Genomic DNA, 26306 nt, shown 5'->3' on the forward strand with positions numbered 1-26306 from the left:
TTTTTGTTGAAAACCATTGTTGGTGATTTTGAACTCTCAAGAAGCTCTTATTTTTATCTTTAAATATAACAGTCCGTATTTCCACTGTTGATCTCTGCAGTGATGGCACTACTGTGATGGTTCCAAAGATTCTCTTCATTTCTTTTTTACTAATACTGTGAACACTGTTGGAATATATTCTCAAATATAGTTAATAATTATCCATTATAGTTAAAGAGTATGTTCAAGTAAATTAGTAAGTAGTAACGCATATATTTCCAGTTTTGAATGCAGTAAAGTGTACTTAATATCAACTGTATTTAAAGTCTTATTTAAATAGTATGAAGTGAGAGTTGTTTTTTTTTTAAAGCCCAAGCTTTACTGGAAATACTCAGTAATACTATATCATAATTATTAATTTAAATGCAACCTTTATTTTTGAATCTCAAGGTTTTTTAAACTTTATTTTTATTGTCGACATGATTACAAATGTCGCTGCCCCCTCCCTGCTTTGCCCACCTCCATCCATCCCTCCCCCCTTCCCTCTGGCCATCACCTCGCTATTTTCTCTGTCTGTGGATAATGCATCTATGTTCTTAGGCTAATCCCTTCACCTTCTTTCATCCTTTCCCCTCCATCCCCCTCCCCTCTGACAGCTGTAAGTCTGTTCCATGAATCCATGCCTCTGTTTTAATTTTGTTCACCAGTTTATTTTGTTTATTGGATTCCACATATAAGTGAGATCATATGGTATTTTTTTTTTTAGTTATATCAGATTTCAAAAATCAATATGAGCTTTCTCATAGACACTGGACAGTTGTAACAGTTGAAAAGTTTGTCACACTTTTTATTGTTACATAATCGTGACAATAAAGCATCTGGATTTTCAGTGATTGGCCTTTATAAAAAAATAATTTTAAATGAATTCCAGATAGTATGACTGTGATGTTTGTCACATATTTATATTGATGTACTTTCTTGAGTGGGGAAAGCAATGTTTTAGAATAGTTCCAAGAGAGGAATGTCCCCCTGCCCCCAAAAATGGGTTACATATTTTGCTCTGGGGAACTTAGAATATCTATGGAAATTGAATAATCTGCCTTCATCATTTGACCCTTGCAAAAGGAATACTAGTTGTCCTGACTAGATATTACCTTAATTTTTTTGCCTTGCTTATTCTACAAATTTCAAAGCTCTGTTCAAGCCTTTAAAAATCACACCTACATCAAAGAGTGAAAATCTAATATCAGATCTGTTTTTGGCATAAGAAACACTTGTGTAAAAGAAATACTTAAAATATTTTTTACATTGTGTAGTAACAAATCTGAGTTCTTATAAGTACCGCGCGCTAACCGATTGCGCCACTGGAGCTTCCAAATCTGAGTTCTTAAGAATAAAATTTGGTGCCTTGATTTTGGCAAATCACTAAATGAATGATTAGTTAATATTCAAAATAAAAGTTGATATAATTGCAGTAATTTTGGGGGGAAATTAGAGAAACTCAATTTATAAGTGAAAATTCTGATCAGGAAGGTGATGTTTATTGTGTAAAATTTGAAAAATCTAGTATAAAGAGGAGAGGCACCTGTTGTTCCACTATTAAGAAATCATAGGATTTGGTTTTCTTTCTCAAAATGAACAAGGCAAAACAAAAACAGATTTGGGTCATGCTATAGGTATAATCTTGAATCTTTGCTTCTCAGAGTGTATTTCTCTATTTTTCCTTAATGACAGTACAAAATTTCCATAATACAGATATAATTTAATTTCTCTATTGTCATAGTTTCTAGGTTTGTTTAATTCTTGCTTATAAAGTTTTGAAGACATCAGTTACTTAAAATAAAGCTGGTTATAGATGATCGATTTGTGTTGGCAAAATTTATAAATCAAGTTTTTGTAGAAATTAAAGTATTTTAAAATTGTGGTAGAAAGCCAGGTTCTTTAAACAAAAATAATTATCTCCTACCCTACCCCCACCCTGAAACAAAAACCCTACAGTTTTATAAATAATAGCTTAAAGTAAAACTACTCATCAGCAAATTTTTCTATTGAAAAAATTGGATTTGAAATTTTAATTTTGCTTATCTGGAACAGATAGATTTGTTTTTCATTGACCTAAGACTATTTGATTTTAATCTTTCACATTTTTTCCCCTTCCCTTCGGAGGAAATTTCGCTCTTGATTATGATCTTTTGTTTTCCAGAGTAACAGCTATCCACCAATGTCAGATCCATACATGCCTAGTTACTATGCTCCATCCATTGGATTTCCATATTCTCTTGGGGAAGCAGCATGGTCCACGGCTGGAGACCAACCTATGCCATATCTGACAACCTATGGACAAATGAGTAATGGAGAACATCATTATATACCAGATGGTGTATTTAGTCAACCTGGGGCATTAGGAAATACCCCTCCATTTCTTGGTCAGCATGGATTTAACTTTTTTCCTGGTAATGCTGATTTCTCTACGTGGGGGACAAGTGGATCTCAGGGACAATCAACGCAAAGTTCTGCTTATAGTAGCAGTTATGGCTATCCACCTAGTTCTCTCGGGAGAGCTATTACTGATGGACAGGCTGGATTTGGCAGTGATACTTTGAGTAAGGTGCCTGGCATTAGCAGTATTGAGCAAGGCATGACTGGACTGAAAATTGGTGGTGACCTGACAGCTGCAGTGACAAAAACTGTAGGTACAGCTTTGAGCAGCAGTGGTATGACTAGCATTGCAACCAATAGTGTACCCCCAGTTAGCAGTGCAGCACCTAAACCAACCTCCTGGGCCGCCATTGCCAGAAAGCCTGCCAAACCTCAACCGAAACTTAAACCCAAGGGCAATGTGGGAATTGGGGGTTCTGCTGTGCCACCACCTCCTATAAAACACAACATGAATATTGGAACTTGGGATGAAAAGGGGTCTGTGGTAAAGGTTCCACCAACCCAACCAGTTCTGCCTCCTCAAACTATAATTCAGCAGCCTCAGCCATTAATTCAACCACCACCATTGGTGCAAAGCCAACTGCCTCAACAGCAGCCTCAGCCACCACAACCACAGCAGCAACAAGGACCTCAGCCACAGGCCCAGCCTCACCAAGTGCAGCCCCAACAGCAACAGCTGCAGAACCGTTGGGTAGCTCCTCGGAATAGGGGAGGTGGCTTCAACCAGAACAATGGAGCGGGCGGTGAAAACTTTGGTTTAGGTGTTGTTCCTGTCAGTGCTTCACCTTCTAGTGTAGAAGTGCATCCAGTGCTGGAAAAGCTAAAGGCCATAAACAACTATAATCCCAAAGACTTTGACTGGAACCTGAAGAATGGACGTGTGTTTATAATTAAAAGCTATTCTGAGGATGACATTCACCGTTCCATTAAGTACTCTATCTGGTGTAGTACTGAGCATGGTAATAAGCGTTTGGATGCAGCTTACCGTTCCCTGAATGGGAAAGGCCCACTCTATTTACTCTTCAGTGTGAATGGCAGTGGACATTTTTGTGGAGTGGCTGAAATGAAGTCTGTTGTGGACTATAATGCATATGCTGGTGTCTGGTCTCAGGATAAGTGGAAGGGCAAATTTGAAGTTAAGTGGATCTTTGTCAAAGATGTTCCCAATAACCAATTACGGCATATTCGCTTAGAAAATAATGACAACAAACCAGTCACCAATTCAAGGGACACTCAAGAGGTACCCCTAGAAAAAGCTAAGCAAGTGCTTAAAATAATTGCTACTTTCAAGCATACCACCTCAATCTTTGATGACTTTGCACATTATGAAAAGCGTCAAGAAGAGGAGGAAGCCATGCGTAGGGTAAGAGTAAAGTAATTTTTATGTGTAGGGTCTTTTGTTGGGGTGCTGTGCATGGATGGGTATTTTTTAATGCCTTTTAATATTACATTTTGAGTTTAAGACCTTTACTCTGAACGAAACCAACCACTTAAAACAACTTTATAAACATCCTTGAAGGCCTGTGAGGCCACATATGAAACATTTACTGTTTACTTCCCGAGGGTAACCTTTATTCTAAATTTGCTTCCTGTCTATTCTTCATACTCTTCAGGTGATTGAGTCATGTTCATCAGTGCTCAGTGAATTCTGAATTTATAATTAAGCCGGCTTAAGAACTGGCAAGGGACTCTAATCTCAAATGTTATTTTGTGGGGAAATGTGTCCTAAGTTTGAAACAGCTTTTAAGTAAATGTTTGAATATTATTTATTTTGTATTTATGAGAAATAAAATATTTTCCCCTAAAACTCCTGAAGTATTTTTATAATTGGGCAGTTGGAGCACTTGTACAAAATATAGTAAGGATTTGGCTTTAGAAAGGCAGTTAAGAATTGAGAAGAGATGGGCTTTAGATAAAGACTGTAGAATTTGATTTCTTTCCTTATTTACTTCTGTGAAACTCTAAGAGAGATTTCTCAAGAAGTTACTCACTGTTCATGCTTGCATCATATTGGCCAGATTTTATCATAGGGCACATAGCAAGACAGGCTGGGGAATGTTTTCTGTTTCAAACTGCAAAAGAAAATTGGTGTGGGGGAGGGTGCTATTTTTAGGGGAAAGACAGAATGGATGGAGTAGGCAAGTAGTAGATTTTTCCATAAACAGTACATTTAATTTTCAGATGAATTAGGGATAAAGTTAGAAGCTTCTCCAATCAATTATGGTGGTTACTATGGAAAGCTTGTACATAGAAATTAAGATAAAACAGGAATTTAAGTTGATTCCTGTCTGTGTGTGAACATAAGCATCTTGTGGCTTCTTGATATTTGCTGAAGAGGGAACTATGTCAATGAACTATTCTTATTGGTAAATAATGTTGAAATAATGATCCTAAAGCAGTAGTTCATATTTTAGGGCACATAAGAATCAATGGGGATGTTGTTGAAAATGCAGATTCTTGAGACCACCCAGGAGAGTCTGATATATTTGATAAGGGATCTGGTAGAGTACATTTTTAATCAAGCACCCTGGTGATTTTGCTGCTAGTGATTCCTGAAATGAATTATTAGAAACTTTGCTTTGGAATAGTACAAATGATTAGTTAAGGCCCTGCTCAACCTTTTGTAACTGCCATAACAGTGAATCAGGAGAAATTATTTGACTCGGTTTGAAAGGTGGGATGCAGGTGAAGATACTGATTTTGAATGTGCTTTGAGAAGTATAGGTAGTGAAATCTCCTTGATTAGGTATTAAGATGTGGGAGTTACTGGATTAGGACCTTCTTGGTTCTTAAACAGATAATTCTAGGGAAATGGGATGAGATTACTCAGGGAGAAAGATGCAAGGCGGGGAAATAGTTATGCTAAAGAGTGGTCACCCTTTTTGTCTCCCCACATTTCTTCTCTACCCTGTCTGAGAATTTAATCGTAGTTTATTATTATTATTATTATTATATAACTGGGAATTATGACCATTATATACTGTTTGGTAATCATACATTCAACAGTGATTTAAACTTTAAAATTTTACATTTAAATGGTTTTATTGTTTACAGCCAGTCTTTTTATGTCTAACCCACCTTTGACATATTTGTTTTGAATCTTATTATTTTTAGATAGAGTAATTTGATAATATATTAAGACCTAAATGCAAAAAATAATAATAATAATAAATGTCTTTCTTTGGCCATATGTGAACAGCAGTTTACTTGGATATAGAATTTTTGGGTCACAGTCTTTTTAGGCTTTGCTTTATATTTTTATATTTCTATTACATATAAATGTATTTATAGTTTTACATTATGGAGATGTCTGAGGCCAGCCTAAATTTTCTTTCTTTGGAAATAGCTATTTTTGTCTGTGTGCATAAAAGATTTTTCTTATTCTTGCATTGTGCACCTGTATGTAGAATGCAGTATGGGTCTCTATTATAATTTTCCTTAATTCTTTGTCTAAAGGCAAGGTTTTTATTTTATTTTATTTTTCATAACACTGTCAAAATATGTTAAATCTGTATACTTCAACGCCATTGGTTCTTTTTTTTTAATTTATTTTCATTAGATGTTTCTCCTTTTTCCCCCATTGACACCCTCTTCCTGATCCCACCCTCCCCCCCAGCATTGTTGTCTGTGTCCATTGGTTATGCAAATGGTTCTTGTCTGTTATCCATCCATCCCCCCCCCCCCCCCCCCCCCCCCCGCATTCGGAGAATTTCTCAAATTTGAATTTCCATGGTATTGGTATGATTTTCTTTGTGATTTGTGAGGTTTTGAATTCTTCAATGACATGTTTGCTTACATTATCACATCTATGTCCCATTTTACATCTGTTGATTGTTTTCTTACCTGATTTCTTGATCCATAGTCCATTTGATTTTTGTGGACACAGAAATGACTGTTGATAGCTTATTTTTTGTTTTCTATAATGATCATTTTTAGAAACTCCCTTCTCTTCCATACCATTTTAAATTTGTTTCTTTTATTAAATTTACCTACAATAAAATTGTTAATTCCTTTTTGTAGTCAAGCGTTCTCCTCTCCCTTTCCCCTAATTCACTGATTTGTTCTGTCTCTAGAAAGCATTTGCCATAACATCAGATAAATGAAATTACAATGTGTAATATTTTAAGACTGGCTTCTTTCACTCAGCCATGATATCTTTGCAATTTATTTGTTATTTTTTTATATTGATTCTTTGTTCCTTGTAAATATTACTAAGTGCTGTTTTCACTGTATGGATTTACCAGTTTATCCATCTGTTCTTTATTTGAAGGACATCTGATTGTTTCCAGTGTTTGATGAATGTAAATATTTGTATACAAATCCTTTAAAAAAAATTTTGAATCACTAAAATTTATTTTTTTGGCCTGTACAGTTCTTTGAATTTTAACACATTTGTAGATTTATGTAACCACCACAGTCTGGATACAGAATAATTCCATTATCCCTCCAAAAACTACCTTGTATTATTTCTTTGTATTTATATTCCTCCCCCAAGTCTAACCTCTGGCAGCCATTATCTGGACTTGTTATATTTTTGTTAGTATCCTTTTTTGTGAAAAGATATTTTGAATCATTTTGGGTTTTTGTTGGTGGTGGTGGTGGTGATCTTGGTGTTTCTTTGTTTTGCACTTTAATGCTTGCTGTTGCATATTCTCTTCCCATTGCAAATGTGGAGTTGGGAAAGGCATGATGTGAGTTGACTTTACCAGTTAAACAGTTCATCAGCCTGTGAAGGTGCCTGGCCGGTGTTGCTCAGTGGTTGAGCGTCGACCCATGCACCAAGAGGTCACCAGTTCGATTCCAATCCTTAGTGCGGGACATGCGGGAGGTGGCCAATTGATGTTGTCTCTCATCGATGTTTCTATCTCTCTCTGCCTCTCCCTTCCTCTCTCTCTAAAAATTAATAAAGAAAAATAAAATAAGAAAGAGTAATAAGGCAAAGCTAGTATAATGGATAAGCTGGAAGGTGAAATTTGACTTTCCTTTGAGTTTGAAACCACTATTTCAGGAAAGTGTTCCCTGCATATTAACTGTTTAACACTCGGGGTCTCATGTGTCCTCAGGTTCAATCCTGGCCCCTGCCCTGGTTGGGGTTGTATGGAAGACATCCAATCGATGTGCCTGATGTGTCTCTCAAATTGATGTCTCTTATCTCCCTCCCTTCCACTCTTTCTAGAAGATCAGTGGAAAAATATCCTTGGGTGAGGATTAACAAAAAATTATAATAATTTTTAAAAATAAAAAATTAAATTGTAGACCAGAGCCTTAAATTGATAAAGCCATGCGGGGAAGCAGTTTTGCGTTATCTTATAAAGCTGAACATTTCATATGCCTTATAGTTCAGCAGTTGTCCTTCAGCATAGATATCTAAGAGAAACTTCCCACATACCCCAGAAGACACAAGAAAGTTCTTAGAAGAACACATGATAATGGTTAAAAAACAGGGAACAACCCAAATGTCCATCAGCAGGAAAATGGCCAAAACACAGTTGGTGCTATTGTAATGAGGTGGAATGATTGAACTAGACCTACATGCAACAATATGAGTGAATCTCTTTTTTTTCTTCACCTTTTTATTTGGAAATTATTTGTAATCTATTTGGAAGTACAAGAATAGTATGTAGAATACTCAAATGCCTTTTATCCAGATTCACCTGTTAATAATCTTTCCTCTTTGATTTTTTTTTTTAAACAATTTGAGAGTTTCTTATATCATGGCTCTTTATCCCAAAAGAGTATAGTGTATATTTCCTAAGAATAAGGACATTCTCCTATATAACTGCAATATTCTGTCAGTTGATCCATAAGATCCAGTTGATCCATAAGAACTGCAATATTCTGTCAGTTTAAGCCCCCCCCCCCCCTTTTTAGTATAAGATCCAGGTTAAGGTCAGGTAGAGGCCCTAGAATAATAGCCAAAACAATTTTGAATAATAAATTTTAGAAGGGTTATGTTGATCTGACTTCAAATCTTTGCTTTCTCCAAATTTACAAAGATTTTTTTCCTATGCTTTTTAAGAAGTTCTGTGCTTTAACATTTTACATTTAGGTCTATATTTGCTGTAGCTTTCTCACATTTCTCTTCTTACTGTGTTCATGTTTTTCTTTAAATTCTTTTTTTTTTTTAATTTTTTTTATTAATTTTTGTCACAGATGTTTCTCCTTTTTCCCCCACTGATTTCCCCCTCCCTCTCCCTCCCTTCCCTTTCCCCAGTTTGTTGTCCATGTCCACTGTTCATGCATACATGCATATAAGTTCTGTGGTTTATCTCTCCCCCACCACCCTCTCTTCTGGGGATTGTCAGTCTGTACCCCACTCCCATGTCTCTGGGACTACCCCATTCCTCAGACTGTTATGTTCATTATATTCCACAAATAAATGAGATCATATGAAACTTGTCTTTCTCTGTTTGGCTTGTTTCACTTAGGATGATACTTTCCAGGTCCCTCCATGTAGTCTCAAAGGATAAGAGATCTTTCTTACAGCTGCGTAGTACTCCATTGTGTATATGTACCACTGCTGTTTTATCCATTCATCTACTGATGGACACTTGGGCTGTTTCCAGATCTTAGCTATTGTAAATAGTGCTGCTATAAATATAGGGGTACATATATTCTTTCTGATTGGTGTTTCAGGCTTCTTAGGGTATATTCCTAGAAGTGGAATCACTGGGTCAAATGGCAGTTCAACTTTTAATTTTTTGAGGTAACACCATATTGTTTTCCATAGTGGCTGCACCAGTCTGCATTCCCACCAGCACTAGAGTCCTCCTTTCTCCACACCCTCGCCAACACTTGTTTGATGATTTGTTGTTGGCGGCCATTCTGACAGGTGTGAGGTGATACCTTTCTTTAAATTCTTGACTCTACTTGTGATAGACAAGGACTTTAAAAAATTAATTTTGTCTTGTCATTACTGGTTCTTTTTTTATTGACTAGGTTTTTTGTTATGTTTTGTTTTATTCTATTCTGGTTATTTTGGCAATGGAGGAATTCCCCACTTTGCCTTGCCAGGAGAGCACCCTGTAGAGGTGCCCACCAGACACATCCTGTCTTGTTACATGAAACTTATAAAGTCAAGCTTTCTATTTTAGAATGAGGGGTATTTGGTGAAACTTAAAACATAGGAGAAATCCATACCAATTATTGTAGTATTTGTATAGTTACTCATTCTTAGATTTGAACATAGAATTTTGATGTTTGATTTTAAAAAAACTTACCAAGCTTGATGAAAGAACAACCAAGACAAACCCACTAACAGAAGTATTTAATTCAGAGAGCAGAAGATAATTTAAAATATAAAACAAAATTTGATTTGTTGTTAGAGAGGATTCATATGTAAAAAGAGAAGAAAGCCAGAAAATGTTCTTGGGAATGAGAAACGTGATTCTCAATGTAAAAAGGCAGTGAGCAAGCAGATTAATAAAAATGTTCGTGTTTTAGCCCTGGCCGGTTTGGCTCAGCGGTTGGAGCGTCGGCCTGCGGTCCTGAGAGACCCGGGTTCGCTTCCCGCTAGGGGCGCGTGCCTGCGTTGCAGTTTGTCCCTGCCCCTGGTCGGTTGTGCGACTGGCAGCCACTCGATGTGTTCCTTTCACATCGATGTTTCTCTCTCTGTTCCTCTCTCTCCCTCCCACTCTACCTGAACAAAAAATGGAAAAATGTCCTCGGGTGAGGGAAAAAAAAAAAAAGTTCGTGTTTTAGATCCAGTTGATGATCTGAAATTTTGAATCAAAGAAATTTCTAAATGTAGAGCAATAGAGATGAAAAATATAAAGTGTGAAAGATGTGGTGGAAGGAGGAGTTTCAACATCTCTAAGAGTGCTTAAAAGAGTACAGGAAAATACAGTGGGAAGAATGATTAAAGAAAAATTTCCATACTCAAAGATACATATTTTCAGAAGGATGGGCTCCTGAATGACCAATAGGATTATTTAAAATTTAAAAAAAAAAAAAAAAAAGGATAGGATAAAGGTATTTTCAAAGCTTTCCAAGCAAAAACAAATTACCTAATTACTAAGAAAGGAGAATCAAATTATCGTGGCAATTCTTATCTACAGCTCTAGATACTCACATGTAAAATCTATTTGGGAGTGGAGGGGAACACGGGGTACGTTATGTTTTTAAAGATGAGTGGCGAATTCTGTCAGTGAGGGGGGATTGCAAAATAAAGATTGCAGGTGTGTAAGAGGTTAGCCAAATGTCCTACATGAGAAAGTTACTTGAACAGTTATTTCAGCAGAATGAAAAAGGAATTGAAGAAAGGTAAGACCTGGTAGCTGGTTATGCTAAAACAATCTCTCTCGACAGCTGTGCATTTTTAATCAGACTGGTCTTCATCGTATATAGTGTGTATCAGAACTATAAGCATTTCTCCATTCTTTTTGTTAAATGGCACTAGGGTCTTTGAAGCCTGACAAATGAAATGGGCCCTCACTTGGGAACCACTGACCTTGGGGATGTGAAGGAAGCTAAAAAGAAAACAATTCTAGCTGATGTTTGTTTTCATTGGACCATAAGCTAGCTCTGTGAGAGCAGGACTTGCCTTGTTCTCTTCTGAAGCCCTAGCATCCAATGCTTGGTACATAGTAGGTGTTTAATAAACATTTGTTAAATAAGTGAATGCTTTGAAAAATCTTTTTGGAGGGAGGAAGTTTGAATGTCATAGAATTTTTCTTTATTGGTTTAATTACTCTGCTTTTTTATTTAGGAGCTATGTACTTGGTCATTTAAGTTAAATAATGTTACCTATTGGTTTTTCCATTTGTAGAAGTGAGCAATAATATATAAAAGATTTAATTACAGTTAGACAAAATGTTATGAGATGGAACAGGAAGGAAAGGTTTAAAGAAAGGTAAATTAATGCACTAACTTGGTCATCTTTCTGAAGGTTAACAGGTTATTGTTTATAGAGATGATATATCAAGCAAATATGCCTTAATCATGTTATTTAAAGTTATAAGAACAGTCATTACAATTAAAAATAGTGTGATTTCTAATGTAGAGAAGGGGAAGAGGAGAATATAACATTCAACTAAAATGAATTACCATATACAGCGGGAATTGATAGTGTCTGAATTTTTAAATTGAGGAATTTTTGTATAGTATACTAAAACTTAGTTGCAACCTATCAGAGGAACTTAAAATAGAATGGGGGGGGGCTTTATTTTTTAGTTCAGCTTGATGTTTGTATGTATTGCTTCTACTAATAAAGCTGGTTTAATTGGAAAATAGAAGAAGGAAAAACAAAAAACTGATAATGTCCTGTGTGTGTTTGTCCAGTATAAATTCAAGTAATCTACCAAGCATTAGAGTCTAATTTTGACTGATAATTCTTTCATTGAAATTTGACTTTTTGTTATATTGAATGTAATTAGATTCTACTATATTGATTCTCATGAATCCTTATTCAGAAAATAAAATCTGAGGTGAGATTTTTTAGCTTTTTTAATTCCATATAGCAGTATTTACAGTTTTTAGTTGCCTGTACCTTTGAGATGAACTTTTAAAATATGGCATTTAGCCTGGCTGGTGTGGCTCAGTGGTTGAGCATCAACCCATGCAGCAAGAGGTCACCAGTTTGATTCCTGGTCAGGGTACATGCCTAGGTTGTGGGCCTGATCCCCAGTGCAGGAGGTGACCAATCAATGTTCTCTCTCATCGATGTCTCTCTCTCTCCCACTCCCTTCCTGTCTCTCTAAAAATCAATAAAGAAAAATTATTTAAAGCATTTTTAAATATGGCATTTACCTATTTCCTCAGAAAGAGAGGAAGCTCTTGCCTTATAGAAACAAGCAAGGCATAATTACAATAAAATTCCTATTAAATAGTTTTAATTCTAGAATCTTCTAAGTATTTTAATCATGTATGCTATTTTATATTGTTGAATATTTTCAAAGAGTATCTGATAGAAATTTTTTTACATTTGTAATAACTGATTCTGAGATGAGATGATACTAGGTCTACCAAAATAACCAAGTTTGTATTGATACGCAAGAGATTACTTCAACAATAATTATACCTGTGACACTACTAGGAATTTTTCTGACAGTTCTATATGTACAGGTGCTTCCTGAGTTACAATCAGATTTCACATCCCAGTAAACCTAATGTTAGTTGAAAATGCATTTAATGCACTTGACCTACTGAACATCATAGCTTAGTCTAGTCTGCCTTAAACGTACTCAGAACACTTACCATTAGCCTAGGATTCAGCAAAATCATCTAACAAAAAGACTATTTTATAACAATAAATATCATTTAATGTAATTTAGTATGCATACTGCTTTTGCACCATTGTAAAGTCAAAAATATGTGATTCAAACCATTGTAAGTTGGACACCATCTGTACTTCTTTTTTCTCAAGTAGAACATGTAATTTAATGCTTTTCTATTAATCAAATTATAGTTCTTAGGATCAGGAATGGATTGAAGTCTATTCGATTTTTTTTCGGTAAACTTTTCTATGGCTATAGTTCTCTGTTAGTGACTTGATCATGATTTACAGAAACAAATTTAGAATATAAAATCATGGTCTTCTTTTCATCTTTACTGTAAAATTTGAAGTATGCTTCTCTGGAAAATTGTTTTTGGTTTAGGATGTATCACCCTTGATACCATGAACTTTTATATTACATATTTAAGTAAGTAATTTTTTGATAAAACATTGAGTGATATTTTGAATAATCAAGATGATTCTGTTTTTATTTCAGTAATACTCTATTCTGAACTTTGTAAATATTCTTGATAAACCAGATGTGGGAAAGGAGGTGCTTCGATTAACATTTTATAATATTGATTTGTTTTTATTTTTTTCTCATTAATTTTGTTGCCCCATAGGAGAGTTAGTGGTGTCTCTGTTATGTTCCAATGCTGATAAAGAATTTTATGAGTTTTTACTAAGTGAACTACTGATAGTTTCTTGGTTAATTGTATATTTTTGGTAGATATTTTTTCATGCCTATTATGTTATGAACAGTCATTAAACTGAATGATGTTTCAATTATTTCATTTATTTTTCTTCAGCAGCAAATACATGATTACTTCAGGAACATACGTATATATATTTAACTGTAAGTGAATATTAAATACTTTAAGTTTCAGGAAGTAATTTCAATTATTGAATTATCATTCCTATTTACTTAATAGTTAATTTTAGAAGTTTGACATTCAATTTTTTATTTAGAAGTTTACTAGCTACAATTATGTGCTATATAACAATGTTTCAGTCACCAGCGAACCACATATATAATGATGGTATAAGTTATAATAGAGCTGATTTTGCTGTAGATAGTGTAGAGCCAGCCTGTCCCTGTATTTTGGAAATATTTTCAGGTTGTGATGATACAAAGCACAGATAAGTTTTATTTTTTCTATCAATTCAGTTCTAGAGAAATTCTTTTGTGCCAGAAAGGGTCAGTGGAACCAAAAACAAATTTCCAAAGTCAGAATATTGAGTTCTCAGTTCTACACCTTCTCTATGTTAGACACCCCCCTCCTTTTTTTTAAACAAAGACCACAAAGTTCCTTAATCTGACCACTGCTCCAACATGCAGTACCCAAAACCACGTTGCCATGGTAATCCCCTGTGTTCCTTTATCTCTCTATTTTGATTTCTTGTTGTTACTAACTTTCAGGCCACCTTTTACTCTCTCCTGATGGTCACCGTTATGGTGATGTATGACTTAGTTGATTTCTCGATGTTGCCGATCAATCCAGTTCATATCCCTGTTCATGGAGTAGCATTGGCAGCTTCAGTGTTTGATTTCTGATCCAGAAGGAAGCAGGGGGAGGGCTTGTGAGACAGTATTTATAGTGTCTACAGTGGTATACAGTAATGTTCTAGGCCTTCACATTCACTCACTCACTCACCCAGGGCAGGTTCCAGTCCTACAAGCTCCATTCATAGTAAGTGCCCTATACAGGTGGACCATTTTTTATCTTTTATACCATATATTTACTTTTATACCATACCTTTTATACCATACCATACCTTATCTTTTATACCATACCTTTCCTATGTTTAGGTATACAAATACATACCATTGTGTAATAATTGCCTGCAATATTCAGAACAGTGACATGCTGGACAGGTTTGTAGCCTAGAAGCAGTAGGCTACACCACAAAGCCTAGCTGTAGTAGGCTATACCATCTAGGTTTGTGTAAGTGCACTCTATAATGTTCTCACAATGACAAATGATAAAATCAGCTAATGGCACATTTCTCAGAATATATCCCTGTTGTTAAGTGATGCTATATCCCTGTCATTAAGTGATGTGTGATTATGCATTACACTCTAATTTCTGAGTGAAACTGACTTTACTGTCTCTTGGCAGAAAACTTGAAAGGTATTTTAACTGTAGTGTCTTACACATTTGACTGTAGTGTCTTACACATTTGACAATCAGTTCTGTTTTGCATTTGAAATAACAAGGGAATGCAAAAAGATCGAATACACAATAAAGAATTAGGATATAAAAAGCTACTAGTGGACAGTTTTACTTGTGAACAACAGTCTGGAATGTAATCATTTTATCATTTTCATTTTATTGTAGAGTTTAGAATCTTACTTTGAAATATAATTGCATATGGATTCCTTTGCTTTGGCTCTAAGTGCCTCTGGTACCAGATCCCAGTTTACATTTTTTTTTCTCCTGAGAATTCTAGCACACATCTCTAGTCAACCTAGATCACCATTTATTTAAAAAGTTTTTTTATTGATATATATATTTTTTTATTAAGGAAGAGAAATGGAAACATCAGTGTGGAGAGAAACATCAGTTGGCTGCCTCCTGCACACCACCCCCTGGGGATTGAGCCTGCAATCTAGGCATGTGCCCTGACTAGGATTCAAATGGGGACCTCTCAGTCCATGGGATGACGCTCAATTCACTGAGTTACACTGGCCGGGCTAAAAATCTTTTTTATTTTTATAAAGGGAGAGAGAGAAATGTCTATGGGTTGCTTCTCATACCACACCTGACCTGGAATTGAAGCCAAAATCCTGGTATGTGCCCTGACTGGGAATCAAACTGGTGACCCTCTGGTACACAGGGTGACCTGGGCCACACCAGGGAGGGCTATATCACCATATATTTAGAATAGATTAGATTAGATTGATAAATAGATGCAGTTTATTTAAACTGTTTTTTTTTATTCATTCATCAGATAAATATGAAAGGTTACCAGTAAACCACTAAAGAATAATGCCCCCCACCCCCTTTTTTAAACTCAAGTCTGCTTGGAGAGAGACACACAGGTTCTCAGTTTTGTAGTTTTCAGTGTTGAGGGGCAGCATATCTCTTGCTGAATATTGCTAAGTCACGTCTTCTGCAAATAGAGACCACTGTATTTCTTTTTAACCTTTGTGCTTTTTTGTTTTTTTCTAGCGATTTTATTTTTAAGATAGAATTACTTAAACATGATAGTAAGTGAAAACTCTAAAACCAAAATAAGACTAGACATTTAAAAAAAATTTAGTATGTTGAGAGAGACCATTTTGTGGAAACTAAAGAACAGCCCAAAACATGAATTAGTCCTAAGTCTTAGAACCATATTCTTATTCTAATTTGGACCACTTAAACTTACATGTTATGACTGTTCTCCACCATTTTTTACCATTTGAACTTTTTCCAACTCTCCCATTTTGTGTTATGCTTTGAGGTTATTTCATCTTTGGTTCATATTATATATTAGACTGCATCTGTTTTCTCAAACCTGAAGTACTACTTTATTTTATAAATGCACACTTGGGCACTAGACTCTTTTAAAGCAGTTCTTTATTATAATGTGCTTACGCTGAGGATCAAGAATGTGACCATCTCAGTTAAATGGAAGCATAAGTTTAAAGTCTGAAAAATTGACTTTCAAAAACAGAACCTCCAAAGTATAATTGTTGTCCTTTCCCTTGATGATTTTTTTGGTTTCAATTTTACAGTGCAGAATTGGTCTGTTTTCTTTACATTTCTTTTTATCTTTTGCTCTCTTAATGCTAGAGAATCCATCATGTTGTTGGGACAGTGCATGTCAAGTTTATCTCAGTATTATAGCACTTTAATGGCTTTGGACAAATGTACAGGCTTTTGAACAGCTGGGGGTTTTATCCATCTGTTAACTGCCCTTGTTCTGCTCTGTTGCATGAATTTTTCCAGTCCTGTCAGCCAACCTATGCAGATTTCATTTATGGTAAGTCATTAATTTTCCTGAAGAATTGAATCTATTATATATTTAAACTTTAGTCTGTTCATCTATAAACTTTTTCTTTTCTTGAAACACGCACGCTTTTTTTCTTTTAAACTTTAAAAATACAGTCTGATACTTCTCTGGTTTTAACTTGAGCAGAATTTAACACTTTTATCATGAACAATAAAAAGAGAAGCAGGACAGCCATCAAATACCCACCTGGCTGGTGTTGCTCGGTGGTTATCATCGACCATGCACCAAGAGGCCACCGGTTCAATTCCCGATAAGGGCACATGCCCAGGTTGTGAGCCTGATCCCCACTGCGGGGCTTGCAGGAGGCAGTTAGTCAATGTTCTCTTTCATCTATGTTTCTATCTCTCTCCCCTTCTCCCTCTCTCTAAAATCAATAAAGAAAAATAAAATACCAATACCTTGTTGAACATACATAGTTTATATTTCTGTAGCACTATGTTAATTTGGGAGTTATGTTTTTCTAAATTTTATTAAAATTTTTAAAAGCTTTATTAAATTATTTTGTTGCAAAGATAATGTAATGAGTTTCTGTATTTTTTAATTTTTTAATTACAATGACATACAATAATATATTAGTTTCAGGTGTAGGACATAGTGATTAGACATTTATATAATTTAAAAATTAGGTAAATGTTCAAGATTTGGACCATTTTTACACTTTGCACTTATCATGTCTCCTTGGTCTCCTTCATGCCATGACAGTTTCTTTGTCATTCCTTGTTAGACTTAAGTTATGGGATTTGGGGAAGAATACCACATAAGTGATGTGTCTTCATCTGATCATATATAACTTACTGCTGGTGAAAATAACTTTGATTACTTGGTTCAGGTTGTCTCTGCTAGGATTCTCCAAAGTAAATGGCTTTTTCTCCCCTTTGCATACTCTGTTTTTTAAAGTAAGTTAGTATGTCCAGCCCACACTCTAGAGTGGGAAAATTAAGCCCCACCTCATACAGGGAGGAGTATCAAGGGATTTGTGAAATTTTTTTTGTTTTTATTTAGCTTGTCCATTTGTTCTTTTTCCTACTTCTAGAACATTCATTTTGTCTTGGATCTAGTCTTTAGTTCTCTTACTTTTTTCTTTGTGATTTCCACTTTTTTTTTCTGCTCTGTAATCTGAGATCATTCTTGTACTTGTTCCAAATGAGGCAGTGACCATTCCCCTCTTTAATTCATCTACAGACATTTTTAATTTAAAAATCAGATTTTTAAGCCAGGGTCTTTGTTTTATTGGCATTTGGATCTCAAGTGCCTGCTTGCCAACTTTTTTTCTATTCTTATTTTTTCCCTCCTGGGTGTTTACTTCCTCCTTCAGCGGTTCTATTTTATTGTAGTTGTGTTCTGAGTGCTTAGTCTCATTTTCTTTCTGAATGGTCTGGCTACTTAGAAACACAGTTACTTTTTTCCTGGTGACTCATTTTTGCTCAGGTCTGGTTAATGAAAACTGAAATCTTACTAATGGTGATAACCTACCACTAATTAAAGGACATGAGTTATTTGCCTGTAATATTAAGCTGTTGGCCCCTCTGAGGGCACTGAGAAAAATATTGTTTTCTGGCTCTTCCCTTGTTTACTCATCAGTTAATAAGCTCTGTCAAAAAACATGGATTGGCAAGTAAACTTTCTTCCAGAGTTCACCTCCATAGACTAATTTCTGGGTCTTAGCCTTCAGATCATGTGTGATCTCCAGGGCCTTTGCTCAACTTGGAGTGGGGGAAAAGCCCTATGGCACAGACTCAAAAGCATTCAGATTTCAATCTGCCTGGTTGAAGCCTAGCTCTATTAGTGAAAAATGATTCCTTTTTGAGTTGTCAAACATTATTAAAAGTAAAAAGTGAGTTCTTTGAATCACTTTGGAAAAATTTTTATCTGAAAGAATTGTATATGTTTGAAGTACTATCATCTGAACTATGACTAGAGCTTAGTCCTCCAGGTATACGGGCCCATGCCTCCTTTTGTGTAATTCATGTTCCTGGTTTCCCTGTGTTACCTCCCAACAACACGTTGGTAGGTGTAATGATGAAGTTGGCTGTGTAATATGTACCTGTCTTAAAGCAACGGTATGGCCCTGGCCGGTTTGGCTCAGCGGTTGGAGCATCAGCCTGCGGACCAAAGAGTGTTGGGTTCAATTTCGGTCAAGGGCACATACCTTGGTTGCGGTTTGGTCCCCGGCCCTGGTCGGGGTCGTGTGGGAGGCAGCCAATCAATGTGTCTCTTTCACATCGATGTTTCTCTATCTCTCTCTTCCTCCCTCCCACTCTATCTAAAGATAAATGGAAAAATATCCTCAGGTGAGGATTTAAAAAAAAAAAGGCAGCAGTATCAAGTATAGACTTCAGGAGGACTTGGGTTTTATTGATGGACGTTTACCATACTGAGGACTATCAAATTTGTGGGCCCATCCTGGACCTTTCCTCTTACCTCCAGACTCATGTCCAATTGCCTACTTGATATTTTCACTTTAGTTGTCTAATAAGCATCTTAAATTTAATAGAACTCATTTCTTTGCCTGCTGTGCCAAACAGCCTCCATCATATACAGGACCCCACTGTTCTACTTTTTCAGGCCAGGACTACTGGACTCATTCTTGATATTTCTCTTTCTTGCCCCATATTTAATCCATCTGTCAGTAAGTTTTATTGGCTCTGCTTTAAAAATATATCCCAAATCCAAGCACTTTTTACAAACTGCATCTTTCACCCCGTCTAAGAGCTAGGATTATTGTGCTGGTCACCTTACTGGCCCCCTGCTCCCACCTTTGCTCTCCTACATTCTGTAATCAGCACAACAGCCCCTTAGAGCTCCTTGGTGGCAAGTGAGACAGGACTGTTTTCTCATGCTTTTCTTGACAGCATTAGTATCAAAGTATTGCTAACCTCAAAATACATCAGGAAATAGTCTCTTTCTGGTTTCTGGAAAGTTTGGTGTAAGTTTAGAATTAGTTATCAAGTCTTGGACAATTAATCAGATGCCCCTGTAAAACCATATGAGCCTGGCAGCTTTTTTGTTTGGGGTGGATTTTTAATTGTTGATTGAACTTATTTATTGTAAATATCTTCAGGTTTTCTGTTCTTGAGTTTGTTTTGGTAAATTGTATTTTTAGGAAATTGTTCATTTTGTCTTAAGCTGTTTTGCATATTGGCATATTCACATTAATACTATTTTTATTTTTTAGCTGTATCTGTTTTCATGATATTATTTATGCTTAATTGTTTTAAAAATAATTCTTCCAGAGATTTTTTTTTTTCCTATTGTTGGGTTCCTCTCCCCACCCCCACACATACCAGCTTTAAATTTTAGTTCTATGGTTCTCCTGTATTTTTGTTTCCAGTTTCATGTTTTTTCTGCTGCGATCTTACTATATTTCTTCTACTTTGGGAGGTTTACTGTTAGACATTTTCTAACATTGAGTTGGATGATGATGAGCTCATTACCTTTCAGCTTTTTTTTTTTCCTTTTTTTTTTAACTCTACATGTATAGATATATGTTGTGGGTTTAGGTGTAGCATTTTTATTATTGTACTAACATAGAAATATTTCAGATTTCTATTCTGTTTTTTTTTAAAGTCAGTTATCAACAGTGTGTTTTAGAATTTCCAGATGTGGGTAAGGTTTTTTTTGGTTGGGATTATCTATTTGCTTCTAAAATTTTATGTCAGAAAATGTGATCTGCATGATACTGACTTTGGCACATTGTCACTTTTTGTGGTGGTTCAATGTGTGCTCTGTCATTATTTAGCTGTTTTCTGTATTCTTATATTTAATCTATATTTTTACTAACTTGTCTGCTCTACCAATTATTAAGAGAAATGTGTTAAATTCTCTTGTTATAATTAGGACCTGTCAAGTTTTCTTTGTAACTCTGACAACTTTTAATATATGTAAAGTTCTAATTTTAATTTAATATTATAGCTTTTAAGAAATGTTTCTTACTCAGTATGTAGTGATCATTTTATCTCCAACAATGGTTTTGGCCTTGAAATCCATTTGTCTTGTAGTAATATAGTGGTATCAGTCTTCATCTGGTTTACTTTTATTACTTTTAAATTTTCTGTGTTCTTATGTTTTAAATTTATTTCTTACAAATCATGCATAACTGGATTTAAATTTTTAAAAATCTGAGCTATTGTATTTTCATTGAGTCCACATTTTTTTATTGCTTGATATAAGTGTACATTTCTGCCATCTAATTTTGTGCTTTCTTATTCATCTAGATCTTTCAAACTCTCCACTTTTGTTTTATTTGAAGTTTTTTTCCTGTTCAGTGACTTAGAAGTTATGTATTACATACATAGATGTCTTATATATTTTATTTCTTTTTTTTCAATTTTAATTAATTTTTGTTACAGATGTTTCTCCTTTTTATATTTTAAAATCTATATGTTTTATTGATTCGGTTAGAGTGTGTAGTTGATTATAGTTCAAACTGAAACAGCATCTCTTAACTTTTATTTGAATAATCCATGATCTTCATTGATATAACTGATCTTCTCCCTGGAATTAAACCTCTCTCCTTTGTCTAACTTACCCTTAAGTAGTGTTGCCCTTGTTTCTGTAGTTTTGGGGCTTTTCATGGAGTTGATGAATTTCTCTAACTTTGATCAATCATTTTATGAGGAAGAATGAGCAGTGCGCTATTACATCTTCTTGCTTTATCTATAATACTATGTTTTATATCTAGCTATTAAAAGCAGGCTTCAGTATTTCTCATACAAATCTGTTTAGTCTTGTGAGAACTAAATCTTATGTTTAGGCTGGATTTTTTAAAAGCTTTAGGGCCTTTGTAAAGTTACTAAGGTTTCGTGGTACTAAGTTTCATAGTACCAAATATCGTGTGGCATTCTTTTTCTTTTTGTTGTTTGAGTTTTGTTTTTGCTTATCTTTTTGAAACATGATTAATTGCTAGCTCTGTGTCTTTTTTATTTTTGTTTTATTCTTTAATTTCAGAATATCTCGCTGATACATGTGTCTATGAAATGATTTTATTTGTAGTTATGTAGGACATTTAATTATTAGCTTTCTATATTAAATACTGTTATTGAAGTTCTAGGATTATATTAAAATGAAAAAAGAAAGGAACTTAGTAACAACTTCAAGTTCTCTAATTTTCTGGTGGTGTCACAAAATATGGGAAGCTAATTTGACCATTTGCAAAGTATATTCTTATTTATTATGGAATATGAAAAATAAAATGGGAGTAATGAAAACAAAGAGTTATAATGTTTTTAAACACAAGTTTGTTTTAGAGTGTGGTTCTTGGACCAGCAGTATTAGGGTCACCTGTGAACTTAGAACGGCAAGCTCACAGGTTCAGCTTCTGAGATTGGGGGACCAATAGTGTTTCCACAAGCCATCCAGGTAATTCTGATGCTTGCTGAAGTTTGAGAACCATTGAGTTACACATTAAAACAAGATGGTACAAATAGACTAGGGTGCATTCAATTGAAAGACACATTTTACAGGTAAATATATTTGTTTAATAAACATGAAAACTTCACTTAAAATTTTGTTCAAGGGGTTTCTGCTTTCTTAGAAGAAATTAATAATAAATATTAATGTTTCTTGATATAGAAAGTTATGCTGAATGTGAGAATATGATATGGAAGAAGTTGGTGATTCAAAATATTTATTTTTATTATTAACACTGAAAATTTAACTCAATTTAATGGGACTTAACTTTTCTCCTAATTCTGTCTGAGCCAATAGTTTTGAAATTGCTACAGAGTCTCGTTTTAGTTTCTTTAAATGCCTCACCATCAAAAACTCTTTGAAAGGGCTAGAAAGACGTTGTAGTATTCTCACCTTAACCAAAATGCTGTGGGAAAATAGGGCTGTGTAGAGGACATTACTCTCCTGAAATAAATGTTCAGAGGTGTTTTGTTTTGAAATATTTTCTGGTAATCATCCCACTATGGTGTGTATAGGTAATAGTAAATTAGATTTAACTAATTATTTGAAAAACTTTTTATGGAGATAGTTTACATTATATGAGCACATAATTTAAATCTTATATAAATGATTACATTTTGTTAATTTTTTTGTGTGTGTTTTTCTTTCAGGAGAGAAATAGAAACAAACAATAACCATATGAAGATGTCCTCTTAGAATTACAACACTAATGATGTAGACTCTGGAAATGCCTAATAAGTCAAAGAAGACGTTATTAAAGCTTTTTTTTCTGCTTAAGGTGACATCTTTGAACTCTTTAACACAGAATTGACTCTTGTAATGGTTTTCATCAGCGCATCTGCCCTTATACTCTCACCAAACACACTTGAGAACTGTAACTTCGTCAAGCACTTTCTGTCCTGAAGCTTTTACCAGTATCTGCTGTCTTTTGTAATTATGCATCCTAGCTAAGGCACAGAAGACTGAATGAATGCAAGGATTCATTAACTCTTTGAATTTGTTAAATACTAACAGTTAACCATTAGAAGTGGTTCAATGATGTAAGAGTCACACTGCTTCAACTTTTCTTTGTTGTAGTTTTTAAATTGTCGATTTTTAGCTATTTGACAGATTAAAAGCAAAATAATCATGCCATATTTAGTCCTGGAGTTCAAGTCTAAATGTTTATGTGAAGAATTATTGTAGTAAACTTTTAATATGGCAAAGCAACCTTAAGCTCTATTTTAGCCAAATGAAACATAATCTGAGATTATATTAGAACATTTCCCTTGTCTTTAAACTGTTTGGTGTAACAGAATATTGATATGCAGCTTGGTGGATTTCACCAGTTAATGCACATTCTTCTCCCTTCCTCTTCCCAATAATATGTATACTGAAAAATGTGCATTTGTCTGAGGAATTATTTTGTTTGCTACCACTTAATGAATCTCAAAATTTTGAGTAAATGTACCTCAGTCTAATCAGACTTTTTATGACCTTTATAACTACATTTAAAACCCTTAATTCCTATTTCTGGGTGTTTGCGAGCCTGATTGCTATCATGAAGTAAAAATTTATTACTCTAGGTATTCACTAGCTAAATAAACATAGTTCTTGTTTAGCAAGCATATACTGTTCCTCAACTCTTTTCTTCAGCTTTTGCAGTGTCCTGGCATCCTTAAAATACTCTGAAAATATGGCCTTGATCCATGGATTAAATCAGTATCTAAGTGAATGTGTTGATGTTTTATTGATCAGATCTATATAAATGGGAATACAGCATATATCTGGGTATTCTTATAGTTATCTTTCTAACATCTTATTTTTTTCATTAGTTACATATCAACATTAATTTTGTATCTTGAAACCAATTGATTTTGTATAATTAAATGTGTCAAGCATCTGTATTAACCGATCTGATGGCATACGGTTATGAAGATAATGTACTGCCCCTTATATTACCGTTCAAAAAGGAGAAAGCTATGTTGAAAGACATGAGAAGAGTGAAAATAGCAATACAGTAGATTTGAATACCTTGGTGTTTTGCATTACTCCATTTATGTTTACATCATGTTTAGAAACCTTTTACATTTACATATTTGATCACTTCAATTCAAAAATTTAGTGACCTTTTTTTGAGGCTTTCATTTGTATAATTTTTTGTACAATGTTTTCTTAAAATGTACAAATGCTGTATTCAAGTGAAATAAAATACAGTATTTGTAGATAATTGTAGCTACTTCACAGGTCTTTGGTAGTCCCATTGTAGTTATATCAGTGTTTACTGAAGGGAACATTAAAATATTAATGGTATATTATAAAATAAAGACTTTCTTAAAGGAAAGTTGCACCTATTTTATCTTTTTAAGAGTAAGCCATGAAATCTTATCTTGTAACATGTCTCTTAACTATTTGTAATGAATAGTGGCATTTGGGTATAGTAATCACAGCAATGTCCTACGTCCCTAAGATTGTATAGGTAGGACATGTCAAAGATGACTGTTGTTACTCTGGAGGTCCTATTACAGAAAACTGTAAAGGGGTGACCTCATAGGAAGGATCTGAGTCCTCGCTCTGAGGTTCACTTTTTCTTGGTGCTTTATTAGCAACTCTGAATATTTTTATAAAACTAGTTACATTATAAATGGATTGAAACTTGTTTGATTTCCATTTGGTTTCTATGTAAGAAGTGTCACAAAAACACTCAGCAAGCAGGCTGATTGCAACAGCAGGCTCAGAAACATCAAATGTAATTGAGTAGTCTGTTCATCATGAGGAGTACATCCCTGTGCCTTTAACCTGGATTTCTAACATTAAGTGAAATGGGTGCAGCATTCCTTTGGAAATAAAAACTTCATCCTTTCAATTGTTTTTTTTTTTTTTTTCCCATTTACAATTTTTTCAGAGCACCTACTTTCTCTTCCTCTGGGTCTGTCAATATATTGCAAAATGTTTTCCCTCTAAATGAAATGATCACAGGTTGTCTCGATAGCACAACTCACTGAATGTTTCTTAACTGTAGCAACCAAAAGGGAGAGAACCTGGGCTCTACAACAGGAAACATGTAATCAAATGTTTGAATAATCATAAATTAAGACATGATTGGCCCAGTACATTTCTTGCTTAGTGTTTTTCCAAGATCTGGTTTGAATGTTTCTTATTAAAGTTATTTTATGTGGGTATTTTATTTTGAAAAGTATAATAGTTGGTATATTTAACAGTAAGGGGGAAAATGTAACCAAAATTAGTATTCTGTCTCTATACTTACTGGTACTTGAAGATTCCTTTCAGAAGAAACCCCATCCTTTTCCTAATTTCAGTACTTCCTCATTTTAACTTGTGATCTTTCTAGTTCAAAAGCTGTGTTCTTTTTGAATACCACGCATGGAGGTTAAGCTGATGTTAAAACAGTTTGCAATAAAAAAGAATCAGCTTAAGTCATTTAATCATTTCAAGTGCTTTCTGCATCCTATAAAAATAAGTTTTGAGAAATTTAAGAGAATTGTGTTTTCATTGAGTTTTGCATATCTTTTGTTATGCCATGTAAATTCCCTTTTTCATATGATTACAGAAAGGTTATGATAAAATGATTATTAGTTCATTTACTTTCACTTTTAGCAGTTACATGAGAATTTGAATTTTGTCGTGTTTGGGTTTGTTCATTCCTGTGAATGATGGTACAGGTAGGTGAGATTTTCTGTTATGGTACCCACACTCACCATTGGTCCTCTTTAATCTTTGAGGGTTTCAATAAAAATTGTTCACTCATATCTGTGTTCTTTTTATTTTATCCTTGTAAATATGTACTGTCTGCTGGAAAACACAACATTGTTGTCGGCACTCTTTGGGGTTTCCTGATTGACATATCTTTCAAGCACAGATTTAGCACTCATTTTAGTTGGCCACTTAAATTAAGTGAGGGAATTAAAGAAAGAAAAGATTACAGTTTATTCTAATCATTACCCATTTAAGTGATTTTTTTTTTTAATTACATCCTCTTAATACTAAACTTAGAGCAAAAGAGAAAGAGGCCTGTTTGTTTTCATGTAATAGGAAGAAGTAATGTCACAGCTGTCTGATAACCCTGATCCCCCATTCTTGGTACCAAGGGGTGCTTTCCTAACGATCTGTACATTATCCTTTGGGATAGATAGAGCTTATGTAGATAGGATCATGGTGACTGGATGCTGATCATTTCTGGGTTCTCTGAGGTACTTGTTCCAATGGGGGGGGGGGGGGACAGAGTTTAACTGGTCTGTGATGTCAAACCTGCCAGATGCATACAATA

General features: G+C 34.7%; 1 protein-coding gene across 12 annotated transcripts in view; it reads left to right on the top strand.

Annotated features, from left to right (window-relative positions):
• Positions 1-25788, top strand: part of YTHDF3 (YTH N6-methyladenosine RNA binding protein 3) — a 41363-nt gene extending 15575 nt beyond the window's left edge. For 6 of the 12 annotated variants that reach the window (XM_036263637.1, XM_036263641.1, XM_036263644.1 and 3 more), the window contains 3 exons: positions 2183-3781; positions 16567-16600; positions 22690-25786. In XM_036263637.1, coding sequence (XP_036119530.1) covers positions 2183-3781; positions 16567-16600; positions 22690-22700 — 1644 coding nt within the window. In that variant the 3' untranslated portion in view covers positions 22701-25786. The other 6 variants (XM_036263642.1, XM_036263645.1, XM_036263638.1 and 3 more) reach the window with 4 other exon arrangements.
• The last annotated feature ends 518 nt before the right edge of the window (positions 25789-26306 follow it).

The sequence above is a fragment of the Molossus molossus genome, unplaced genomic scaffold, assembly GCF_014108415.1.
Source record: "Molossus molossus isolate mMolMol1 unplaced genomic scaffold, mMolMol1.p scaffold_m16_p_16, whole genome shotgun sequence".
NCBI classification, from domain to species: domain Eukaryota; kingdom Metazoa; phylum Chordata; class Mammalia; order Chiroptera; family Molossidae; genus Molossus; species Molossus molossus.